The 12,146-nt window shown below is 27.6% G+C and overlaps 1 protein-coding gene across 1 annotated transcript; it reads right to left on the bottom strand.

The window, feature by feature from the left end:
* Positions 1–1,388: 1,388 nt before the first annotated feature.
* Positions 1,389–8,371, bottom strand: LOC147812076 (uncharacterized). Its single transcript, XM_087161820.1, has one exon. It carries the CDS (start codon positions 6,887–6,889, stop codon positions 5,576–5,578), a length of 1,314 nt encoding a protein of 437 aa, XP_087017946.1. The 5' UTR covers positions 6,890–8,371; the 3' UTR covers positions 1,389–5,575.
* Positions 8,372–12,146: the final 3,775 nt, after the last annotated feature.

Raw genomic sequence — 12,146 nt, forward strand, 5'->3', positions numbered from 1 at the left:
TCGAAAACTCAAAATTTGTATACTGCAAAGTTAGAAAATAAGAAAAATTTCGATTTGTGACTATCTTCTTCAGTACACAAAAAAATTGGCATATACAGTTATTTTATACAATATTCTTTAATTGTTTTGGGCAGAGTACATCGCACAGTTTGGGTATTCATGCGATCTAAATATTTTAGATCGCATGAATACCCAAACTGGCCATAAATATTTTTAATAACATTTTAAATTTTTTCATATTAGATCAGTAGGTAAAATATCATTCTATCAAATAATGCATGTTAATGCTTTTATTTAACTGAATATTTCTTTTCTCCTGCATTTTAGGGAAAAAAAACACTTCTCCAACATTTTGAAAATTATGATTTAAAGATCATGCTTGGATTTAAAAAAAATCCTGCTTTAAGATGTAATGGTTTAAAGTTAATAATATTATTTATACTCGAAAGCCCCATTATATTTTATATATTTTTAGATGCACAAAGGTATTACAAACGTTTTGAGCGGGTTGTTTTAGACATTTTCAGCATAAGTCTTATACAAGAAATTGTTTTCTTACTTCTACACAACTGGCCATTAAAATTGCTACACCAGAAAGAAATGCAAATAACAGAATGATATTTATTTGACACGTAAATAATGTATTATTGATTCCGATACTTTATTTTAATCATTTATTTCTTAATTCGTTTCAAAAACAATAAAAAAATTAATTCTAATTACAGTTTAAGACAATTTATAAAACATTCTGATAAGAAGATATAACTTTTATGTTAGATAGTTTTATCAAATACAGAAATAATTTTGTCAAAAATAAATATTTATAAAAAATTATTTATTTTGATAGTAAAATATGCAAGCAGTATTCTGAAAATGTATACTATCAGGGGTCGGTCCAGGGCAAATTTACTGCTGTTTTGAGGAAATTTCATGAAATCAATTTTACGAAAATTAGTAGCTTCGTAAAATACTTTTAACATATTTTCGAAAAATATTTAAATATTTTTGAAAATAATTTCTTATTTTACCATATTTTTGTGTTAAGTTTTTTTTAACCCTTTGTTTACGGCGTTTAATATGATGAAGCCTGCTATTCTGGCTCACCTGTTGTACCAGCCTTAAGCAAAAGGTTAATATAATTTTTAAATTTCACAAATTATGTCTAAATTGAAAAAATAGGTACCTCTAAAAAAAAACGAGACAGACCCATGACAACAGTTTGCTGTCAAGCAGAATGTCGTAGTAAGAAAGTCTCTCAGTCAGCCAATTATAGCCACCATCAGTAAAGTCCCTACTTCTAAGTCTCACAATATTGAATGTCTTATATCCAAATGAATTAAAAGAAAAAAAATCACAAACAGATTTGATATTAAAAGCTCTGGACAAGACAGTTAAAATACTTTTCTATAAAAATTGTTACATAAAGTTAGACAATGAGATTATTGACTAAAATGAAAATTATTGCGAACACATCATTTAAACATTATCTGTACAAACTTACAACAAGAATAAAGTTAGTCAGTAGTATGAACAGAACAGTGAGCATAAAAATCCTTAACAAAGATAAATTCTAACACCCGTATTCACCTTGGAAACTAACCTTCAGGTTTTATGAGAGCAACTCCAAGTTAGATTCCGAAATTTCATTTCACAATGTGCTTAACTGCGTGTCAGTTGAACCCAGAGTTAATTAACTTGAACCAGAAGATTTCCCCCGTTTGGTTTACGACTGATGTGCAGTAGGCGAATTTTTATTTATTTATGTTCTTAAAATTAACACTTCTGACGTTCGGTTGCTTTTTTTTTAATATGTTTAGTGAGGTTAATTTATTACCAATTATTATTAAGATGTAACTATAATTAATTTATATCAAATAAATGCTTATTAATAAAATGGATACTAAGTTTTTCTTGATTCAATATATTGCATAGAAGATATTATATATATATTTCTCAATAGAAGAAATAAAGAAAAAAACAATGGACTCCGGAAGCCATAAAACAAAACCTTTTCTATCGAAAGAGTCGGACAAATGTCAAAATTTTCTCTTTCAGTACCCCGAAGGTTTTGCAAAAGTCCAAGAAAAAAAGGATAGGGAAGGTAAGGATTGCGTAACAGATTAATATAATGCTTAACTGGGGCTGCTCAGTCAAGACTTTAATTTTGCCCTGTTAAAAGAAGAAATAAACTAAAATTCCTCAATCATTTTCCTACTCAAAAATTTAACATTACAATAATTATAAGGAAAATCATTATTTCTCAACAAACTATTTGCAGCCTCCTGAAAACATTAAACGTTATAGCAAATTTTTTTTAACTCTAAGCAATTGAGAAAAAAAATTTTGTTTGAAAATTTTATTGCACAAATTAGTATTAAAGTTACAGAAAAGATAACTTTAAATTTAAAAGCCTTCCGTTTATCAAAAACATCAATTTTAATATTTTTATCAACAATATCAATTTTAAAATCTAAATATTAAACATTTAAGCAATTCTCATTAGTTTTTTTCTAAACCAAGGATAAATACTAAAAATAAAATCATAATTATCACAATTAAACAAAATCAGAACATCAATATATCTAAAAGCATTAAACTCAAGAAAATTAGCTTCAAAAAAATATTAGCAAAAGCACCAGAAAAGGAATTACCTTGTGGAATTCCAATAATTTGTTTATAAAAATCCAGACCATTAAAAAGTACATTCTCAAAAAGATTAAACCTACATAATAAATCCAACCAATAAAATTATCAATTTTCTCATTAAATAAATATTTATCAAAAATGCCACCACAAATTTCAATAATATGTGCATGTGGAATACTAGCGTACAAACTTTCGAAATCAAAAGTATTAATACTAGAAATTACATTATTATTGATATAATCCAAAACATCAAAGTTACTTTCTATAACAATATACTGATGATTTGATTTTGTTTAATTGTGATAATTATGATTTTATTTTTAGTATTTATCCTAAAGATTTGGTTTTTATTTTATTTTGTATTCTTTTACTTATATATTTCTCAAATTATTATTAGCAGTCGTTGCTGCACTTTAACTATTTTTCACTCGGAAAAAAAAAAATTGCGGATAATACAGATTGTGTCCTTAATGATAATTCATAAGAATAGTGTAAAAAATTAAGATTCCAAATAATTTAACTAGCTTTTATTTATTTTTTTAAATGAAAAAAAAACAACATACAATCGATGCTTGAAAGAAATACAAAAAACAATACAATTCATAAAATGATTATAGCTCTTGATAATATCTATCGAGATGATAGATCTTGTCCAAAAACAAAATATAGTTTAGAGATGAACAGGCAAAATAATTTCCAATATTTAGATATAAAGATAGCGAATGGCATTTTAAATTTTTTTTATCCATAAAATAAAACTATTCATAAAATTTAAAACATAAGCATTATTTTTACTATATATTAAAACTTATGCTGAAATAAATATTATGCAATCAATACAAATTTTGACCCGAGGTAACATTTAAACTACGTAATAATCTGCATAAAATAAATTTAATAACCATAAAATAATCAGCTGAACATTTAGAAATAATATAATCATTTAGGAGAGATTAATTACTTAATACTATATGAAATTAAAATGCAGTCTTTAACTAAAATATTTTTAAATATATGGCCTGGCTACTTTATGCCCAGGGGTGCCACTCTAAAAAAATTTCAAGACTTAACTTATTTTTTGACCCAATAATACTGTCTAGCGTTGTTTACCAAACTTTTAGAAATTTATAGCTCACAGACACCGAAATTTACCTTTTCTTGATAATAGCCTTAAATCAATCATTTGATTATTTTTCTAAAAATGTTTTTCTTTATTTTATGTTTTTTTTTTTAGCAAACAAAACGAAAACAACAGTTAACCTTGCATAATTTTTTACAACTATAACTGAACAACCTGAAAACGTTCATATCTTTATCTTTCGTTCCAGCACTATAATTTCTTTCTTTTTTAAAAAAAAAAAAATCTTGATTTAACTTTGGCCAGCAAGACAAAAGGTTAAGGTGGAGGAAGCAAACTCGAGCAGATTTAGATTCAGCAATACTATAAATTTAATTACACAAGTAGATGAAGTTCAATCAATCCCATTTGTCAAGACTTTAAGAATAAAATTTAGAGAAGCTGACAAAAAGAAGACAAATAAAATTCTGATATCATTACCCTATCATGTTTTCATTAAAACACATTATTTTTTAATTTTGATCAAAATTTTTTTTTAAAAAAAGAAAGAAAATTTAATTTAATTGATACAATTTATTAGCACATTGATTTTTCTCAAGTCTGATTTCAATCCCCAGGACTGATGAGTGGCACCCATATTTATGACATCTGGGGCATATACATCTATTTCCATTTACAAATTATTTAAATAACTAAATTATTAAATGTATGATTTTTTTTAAAGTTTTGGAGTATATGTTCATATTATGACATTTGCCATTAAAAAAATTGTTATCTTATTAATCATATCCCCTGTGGCAGTGTTTCCCAAACTTATGACTTTTGTGTCCGCTTTCTAAATTTTTCGTAATGCTGAGTACCACTAATAAAAAAAGGAATGATTTTTTTTACTATAAAAAAATTGCGCAGAAGACAAAAATCACAACTGGCTGTTGACACCACTAATTATTAACTGTTATCTCTGCAAAAAATAGCCAATAGAAAAATACGTAATCGTAAATTTTCATGGATAGCTCAGTTTTTAAATAAAATTATTTAAAATTTTCGTTAGTTGCAACATATTTCGCATAAGAATGCGTACCGCTGCTAAACTGTTCCCACTGAGGGTACGCGTACCACACTTTGGGAACACTGCCTCACAGTGATTCTCTCTATCATTGGCAGCACAATAATAGTCATTTATAACTTCTTCTGAATAATAAGAATATGTTGATTTATGCTTATCTGAGCTGAGAAGATTATTTTATACAATTTCATTTAACATGTTTAAAAAAAGAAAATTCTTTTCAATGGTTTAAGTTATCAATAATATTTTATGATGGAAAAAAAATATTAAAAACATGAATAATGATGAAAAGGATGTTAGCATGATCCCCTTGATGGCTGTTTAAAATAAAAGTATTAAATAGTTGTGCGAAATAAAAGTATTATGATATCCATATGACTTGATGATATCCATAATAATAAAATATCTAAATGCATAATAATAATACTTAGATCCTTTTGCTCATCAATACAAGTTAGTTAGGAAAACGAAACCTAACAACTTTTTAATTTGTCCAGTAAAAGAGTGATTCAAATTTAATTACTCCATGCAATCTTTTTTATATTCTTTCATAGAAAATTTGCATTAAAAATAACAACAAAAACTCAAACTGTTAATCAGGCTGTAAATCTGCCACCGGATTACAAGTTAACAACGAGTTAAGAAACTCCCAGTTGTGAAACAGGCAGTCAAAAAATTAATGAAGAATAAACTTTTTGACTCGTGGTCAATATTTCCAAACCAGTGTGTCGGAAGTGGGTGTTTCGGGTTAGGTTAGTGTCAACGGTGAATACGGGGGGTAAGAATTAACTACAAGAATCAGGTTTTTCACTAGTATGAACAATGCTGTGTCTTAACAGATTACTGTTGCGTGAAAAAGTCTTATTACATATACAACAAGAATAAGGCTTCTCTCCAGTATGAACACGTAAGTGCTCAGTCAGACTACTGCTGTATGAAAAACTCTTATTACATAAGCTACACAGATAAGGCTTCTCCCCAGTGTGAACAAGACTGTGTCTAGACAGATTAAATTTTTGTGAAAAACTCTTATTACATAAACTACAAGAATAAGGTTTCTCACCAGTGTGAACACGATTGTGATGATCCAGATTGCTTTTTTTTAAAAAACTCTTATTACATAAACTGCAAGAATAAGGTTTCTCACCAGTGTGAACACAACTGTGTTTAGTTAGATGAGTTTTTTGTAAAAAACTCCTCCTACATAAACTACAAGAATAAGGTTTCTCACCAGTATGAACATAACTGTGTTGAGTAAGATTACTTTTGCGTGAAAAACTCTTATTACATATACTACAAGAATAAGGTTTCTCATCAGTGTGAACACGACTGTGTTCATTCAGATGACTTTGATGTGAAAAACTCTTATTACATAAGCTACACAGATAAGGTTTATCACCAGTGTGAACACGACTGTGTCTAGACAGATTAAATTTTTGTGAAAAACTCTTACTACATAAATTACAGGAATAAGGTTTCTCACCATTGTGAACATGATTGTGATCATCCAGATTGCTTTTTTTAAAAAAATTCTTATTACATATATTACAAGAATAAGGTTTCTCTCCAGTGTGAACACAACTGTGTTTAGTTAGGTGAGATTTTTGTAAAAAACTCTTATTGCATAAACTACAAGGATAAGGTTTCTCACCAGTATGCACATAACTGTGTTGAGTAAGATTACTTCTGTTTGAAAAACTTTTATTACATATAGTACAAGAATAAGGTTTCTCACCGGTGTGAACATGGCTGTGTTCATTCAGATGACTTCGATGTGCAAAACTCTTATTACATAAACTACATGAATAAGGTTTCTCCCCACTGTGAACACGACTGTGTTCATTCAGATGACTTGGATGTAAAAAACTCTTATTACATAAACTACATGAATAAGGTTTCTCCCCAGTGTGAACACGATTGTGTTCATTCAGACGACTTCGAAGTGAAAAACTCTTATTGCATAAACTACATGAGTAAGGTTTCTCCCCAGTGTGAACACGATTGTGTACATTCAGACGACATTGATGTGAAAAGCTCTTGTTACATACACTACAAGAAAAAGGTTTCACGTCTGTGTGAACACTACTGTGTTTCATCATGTGATTAATATATGAAAAACTCTTGTTACATATACTACAAGAATGAGGCTTCACACCAGCATGAAAAGTACTATGCTTAGTCAGATCACGCTTGAATAAGAAAAACTCTTATAACATATACTACACACAAGAAAATTTTTTTCACTACTGTCGACACGACTGTATTCAGTCACTTAATTTTTTTGTAAAAAACACCAAATACATATATTACAAGAGTCAGATTTTTAACCAGCATGAGTCCGATTGTGGTCAGTTGGATGACTTTTCTATGAAAAACTCTAATTACATGTTTCACAAGAATAATTTTTCTGACCAAATTGAATGGTCATCGTATACTTAGTAACATTAGTAATTGTTCCAAGTCTAATATATATCACATTGAATAAAAATATGTGCCTTTACATAAAGTTGTTGTATATAATTATTATTAAATATGTCACTGAAATGTAATAATTGCTTCTGCTTCAAATGCTAAGTTTATCAGAACAATTCAATTCAATTTGAATAAAAATTAATATATATTTTATAAAAAAAATATGATTTTCTGAATAAGAAGGAAAGAAGCTGAGTCTGATTTTATATCTAATATTGTTATGGAGAGAATAAAGAAAAGGCAAAATAAATATTTAAATTATTAATAATACTTAAAATTCATAATAGGAGTATCATTTAAAATGTTTGAATGTAATCGATATTTTATTCTTGGTAAATGATCAAACCTGTTTAGTTGATTTAGTGCAGCATTAAAAATAAATTTTAACGCTGTAATTATGGTTATATATGCCTAGTCACGAGTACAAGGAAATTCCAAATGATATTTGCAATGACAATGTCCGTCTCTAGATTTACAATAAAGATTTCCTAATGTAAAAAGATAATTGCGCCATATGAACAAGATCTGTAACAGGTAAACAGCTCATAGAAATTACGCTTTGGCATTATTTTTCTTCATTCATTGTCATTGTCTTTTCGATAAACATTGTGAAAGCATCATAGTGCAAACAAATTAAAATCAATGAATATATTTCACACACATTAAATCAAGAATTGTTATATTCAAGCAAGTATTGCTATATAACATGATGCACAAATTTCGAGCACATTTTTCCTCTTTAGGATTTCCTAATACATTTATATCTAAGCTCGGACTGTTTAGATTGAAGGATTGACACCATCAAGAGTGCAGTGTAATGAGACGAGATCATTGCTTAAGCTTATAGCTTTCTATTTGCATTAATATGGCCTTGGGTGAAGCTAGATTGGCGAAATAGGCTGTAGGTGGCGAAGAGCAGAACTCTCTACCTATGGCAACGTTTCACATGCTTTCCCCTGTAGCGTGTGGAGTAAAAGAGTGTGGACAAGGGAGAAACGATTCCTGATTGGTGGAAAGAAAAACTTTACCGCCGGAGGCGAGTGTGGAAATTTCGCCATTGGAATTACACGGAGTGAAAATTATCTGCCTCAAAAAATTTATGTTCTGCAGTAATAAAGGCATGTTATAAGTTCATTACATGGATCCTAAAGCGGTAGGATATCCAGCTCGCGCTTAAAAAACGGAAGCAGATCTTTTTCACCCTCCCAAACAAACTTTGTACCTAGCTACAGAACTCCGCCTAACGGCCAGAGTAAAAGCTCTGGCAAAAACAAGTTCTGGGTGAGGGGGAAGAAAAGTCTCCGTCCCTCTCCTCATCAGGGGATGATTACTAATTTTAAGTACTGTAAAAACGTTTAAAGAAATAGTCCGTTTCATTTAAATAATAATGAAAGAATCTGTTGGTTTTCTTTTTTACGTAATTGATTCGATTGATTTTTCAGTGATTTCAAAGAATTTACATAAGATTAAGCAGGCCAATATATTTTTTTGAGATACATTTTTTGATGATTATTTTATTGAAATTTTTTGAAACGAACCTATAAAATCATGTGCCAATTTCATTTTTATTATTTCAGACTAGTCAAAACTATTATTAAATATTGCTTGGTTTTATAGTGATGTTATAGAATTTTCTCAGGGCATACATCATGCAAAAGCAAACATTTATTAATTTAGTTTTTTGGTAAAAGAGAAGTTATCTTTCAGACATTATTTCCTTTTTTTTTACATTTTTCTAAAACAAATTCACAAAGTTAAATGCTATTTTAGTAGTTCTAAAATTAATTAAACTTAAAATAAAAATTAATTATAAATTCAATTGGATAGCTATTGATTTTAATTAATTGAATGTTAAACTTTGAAGGAACTGTATTAAAATTGTTTTTCCCTTAATACTTTTTAAATAAAAATTATGCTTTTATTGCCCTTTGATGCAATTTTTTAGGAAACTCTGCCTCTGTTCAAATAGTTAATTTTAGAAACTTTAACAACTTTTAATAAACTACTTTGTCAAAAAAATAATAATAAATTTCTGTATAATAAAAAGGCAAGCATAAAAAGTTTAGGAAAACATGACTGAAACAATTAAATACCTTTAACAATAATTAAAAAAAAAAGAAATATCAATCTTTAAATTTGGACTAATATGCTGGATAACTACATATTAATAGATAAAAAAAAGTCATACCGTGGCAATTATCATCGGAAGAACACTCTTGCTTCTGCTTCATTAACTCTTGGCCAAATATGACTGACCCCAAAGAGCTGCATAGTTTCACTAAACATCAGCTTCAATGGAGTCAATTATTTAGCAATACATTTTTTGATGATTCAAAGGATGATACTTCACACATTATTCATGAGGAAAAAAAGCTCTAGGATCCAAAACATTTAGAGTAATTTCAAATAAACTTAAGAAAATATATATTAATTCACCACACTATAATTTCTTCATCTTTAGAGATCACTAGCTATAAAAATAATTAATACTTCAGACATGAAATCTATGAATGGAATGGCAAAAAATAGAAAATATTTAAATTTCAGGGCAATGTCAGAAAAATCTAAAGAAGCAAAGAAAACTGCAGGTTAATATATCCTATTACAATTTATTCTTCACGTTTAGGAAGCACTAGCTATAAAAATAAACAACTATATTGATTTAATTTCTGAAATATATCTTTAAAGAATAAATTAATAAGTCAAACATGACATGTAAGAAAATGAAAAAAAAAAGAGTTCCTGGCAAAAGCCAGAAAAGAAATCATCTGTAAAGACCACCAGCTGGAAACGGAAATTGATTAATACTTCAAGCATAAAATTTATAAAAGCCAAAAAATAATAATAATAAATAAATTACTTATGCCAGAAGAAAATTTATACACCATATTACAATCTCTACTTCATCTTAAGAGTAGGTATAAATTAAAACCAGTAAATGTGTTAAACAAGAAATTTATGAAGGGCAAAATAAACATGAAATGTAAAATGTCCAGGCAAATGCCAGAAAAAAAAATTTAACAGATTACATTAAAATTTCTTTTTCATGTTTAGAGACCATTAGCCATAAATTAAAATTAATAAACACACAAAAATATGAAATAACACATTCTTTCTGTTATCACAGAAGAATACATGAATTGTATTAAATTTGGGAAATACTGGAGAGCAGCAGGTTAATAAATCCAATAAATAAATTACATAAATCAATGAAATGGATTACAAGGTGCAGAATAAAAAACCTGGCAACTCTTTTCAATTTTGGGATCAAGGATAAATCAATTAACAAAATATAAGTACCTAGAAAAAACACATTTTGACATGAAACATTCATATTATATCTTAACGATTGACATATCATTACATGGCCCAAAATTAAACTAACATGAAGCTTACCCCGCCAGGTAATGTAACTTGATAATGGGCCTTTCGATAGGTACATTAAAAGAAATTAACATTAATATGTGATTAAAAAATTATTTAATTTCTAAATACTGGCAAAGAAGTCATACAATGGCAAACAAATACTTTGTCATTCAAACAAGTAAAATTATATCTGATATGAGTTGATAATAATATTACTTTGATGAAAGAATGATAATGTGAAGTAAATATTGTTACACACAGATATTTCATTAAAATATATAGAACATTAACTATATCTTTAATTTCTAAAAATCGTAATACTTCTACAACAACAGAAACTCTAATGTAGTATTCTTTAATGGATAACATTATCACATATTATTGAACAATTATTCGTTTAACATACACTTTATTAGCACGCAACAGAACTATATCTGATTCCTCATCGTAAATTAGAATCGTCATTTCATAAATAATACAGAATTAATTAAAATAATTGTCATTTACTTAAGTAATACAAAAAAACTTGCTTAAAAAAATTATGATCAAATTATTCTAAATAGTGATATCACACTTTAATTTTTTATCAAAACTTATGTGAACACTTTCTTAAAATATTAAACAGATTCATCTGAATTACTGCATTTAATTATAAAGCAGATAAGTACAAAAATTTCAAAATAGAAATTATCAAAAACAATCTTCATCCTCAACGATATAATATTTTTTTCTGCTTAGAAAATAAAAACAATCAAACATTCAAAGGGCAATAAATTCTACAACAATAATTGAGTTGATTAAATATAGTGACCTCCCTCAATAAAATATAAATTATGTAAACATTCAACACAATAAATTCTTTTCAGATAATCTCATGTAACTTTTTGGTGTATAAACAATATACATGAAGTGTGTTGATATTTACAAAATATTTTTTAATGAAATAGATGAAATGATAAGAGATAGAGTTAACAGTATTCTATATTACAATTAGCAACTATAACAATAAATTTTACCATAACATAAGGAAAATCCAAAACCTTAGATCCTTTACCATAATTAATAAATAAATGATATCACAATATGTTTGTCTGATTCAGTTCATTTATTATTAAGTGAAAGCCATACAAATCCATATAAATGAATGTTCCTTATAATTCAAATTAATGTGTAAAATTATTCTATTTTTAACAATGTGTTTCATAACTTTCAATCTGTTAACTACATGTTCTAATAAAAATCTGCAAGTATTTAGAATTACTTTTTATAATCTCTAATTGTTTAGAAATCACCAACTGATAAACAAATTAAATAGATAAGAAGGAAAGAATACACTTGTGGATCAAATTGGAAGATTTAAAACAAAATTTATTTACATTGATGTTTAAAAAACCATTCTAGAAGAGAATATCCTTACGATGTTATTGAAAGCATAAAATAAGTAAAAGTTTAATAGCATAAAAGTCAAACAAACGAAATCATAAGTAAAAACTTACATTTAGGGACTTAAACAAGCTG

This window comes from Parasteatoda tepidariorum, chromosome 4, assembly GCF_982258835.1.
Source record: "Parasteatoda tepidariorum strain Cologne lab strain chromosome 4, Ptep-v5.0, whole genome shotgun sequence".
Lineage (NCBI taxonomy): Eukaryota > Metazoa > Arthropoda > Arachnida > Araneae > Theridiidae > Parasteatoda > Parasteatoda tepidariorum.

Coding starts and splice junctions, on each gene's coding strand:
- LOC147812076 (XM_087161820.1), bottom strand. CDS start 6,889: ATGATGAAACACAGTAGTGTTCACACAGACGTGAAACCTTTTTCTTGT.